Source organism: Condylura cristata, unplaced genomic scaffold (assembly GCF_000260355.1).
Source record: "Condylura cristata isolate star-nosed mole 26May11 unplaced genomic scaffold, ConCri1.0 scaffold00032, whole genome shotgun sequence".
Lineage (NCBI taxonomy): Eukaryota > Metazoa > Chordata > Mammalia > Eulipotyphla > Talpidae > Condylura > Condylura cristata.
In genome coordinates, this window is record NW_004567133.1 from 19,469,372 (window position 1) to 19,470,033 (window position 662).

Consider the following 662-nt stretch of genomic DNA (forward strand, 5'->3'; position numbering starts at 1 on the left):
GGCCTTCCCGCAGGCGCGTGGGCTGGGGGCTCCCGGCGGCCTCCCACGGCAGCCGGCCTCCGCAGCTGGCCAGCCCTTCTCTCCCCCACTCGCTGCCTGACTCCTGCCCAGTCTGGAGATGTGTTTCCAGATGGGTTCCCCAAGTAGAAGCACGTTCATGTGAGGAGACGTCAGTGAGGGCCACAGCGGCCCCGGCCCGGTAGCAGAGGGGCTCGGGGACGCCGGGCGTCCGTCCTGCGGGGAGAGGGGTGCCGGGGGAGCGCGGCCCCCACGAGGAGGGGCTTGGCAGGCCTGCGGAGACCCCTACGGCCGGGGAGCCCGGGGCGGAGCGAAGGCCTTTGCTGCTCACACCGCCTTCTCTTTTCTGCAGATGATGGAAGAGGATTTGCAAGGGTCTGCTCAAGTTAAAGAAGAAACAGATGGCACAGAGCAGAAGCCGGAGCCGATGCAGGTGGACGAGAAGAAGCCGGAGGTCAGAGCGGAAGCGAAGGAGGAGGAAGAGAGCAGCTGCAGCGGGACGGCCGCCCGGTCCACGTCTCCGTCCCAGCCCCGGAAGAAAAGTAGGCGTCTCCCGGAACACGCCGCCTCGCCCGCCGCCCCCGAGCTGTCCCCGTCAGAAACGAGGGCAGCCAGCTGGACCGAGAGCCCGTGGGCTCGGCCCG

The 662-nt window shown here is 68.7% G+C and overlaps 1 protein-coding gene across 1 annotated transcript in view; it reads left to right on the forward strand.

Annotated features, from left to right (window-relative positions):
* CREBBP (CREB binding protein) overlaps positions 1-662 on the forward strand; it is a 75,259-nt gene that overhangs the window by 50,921 nt on the left and 23,676 nt on the right. Inside the window, 1 exon segment of the mRNA XM_012731673.1 lies at positions 371-560. Within this exon segment, the coding sequence (XP_012587127.1) occupies positions 371-560 (190 nt within the window).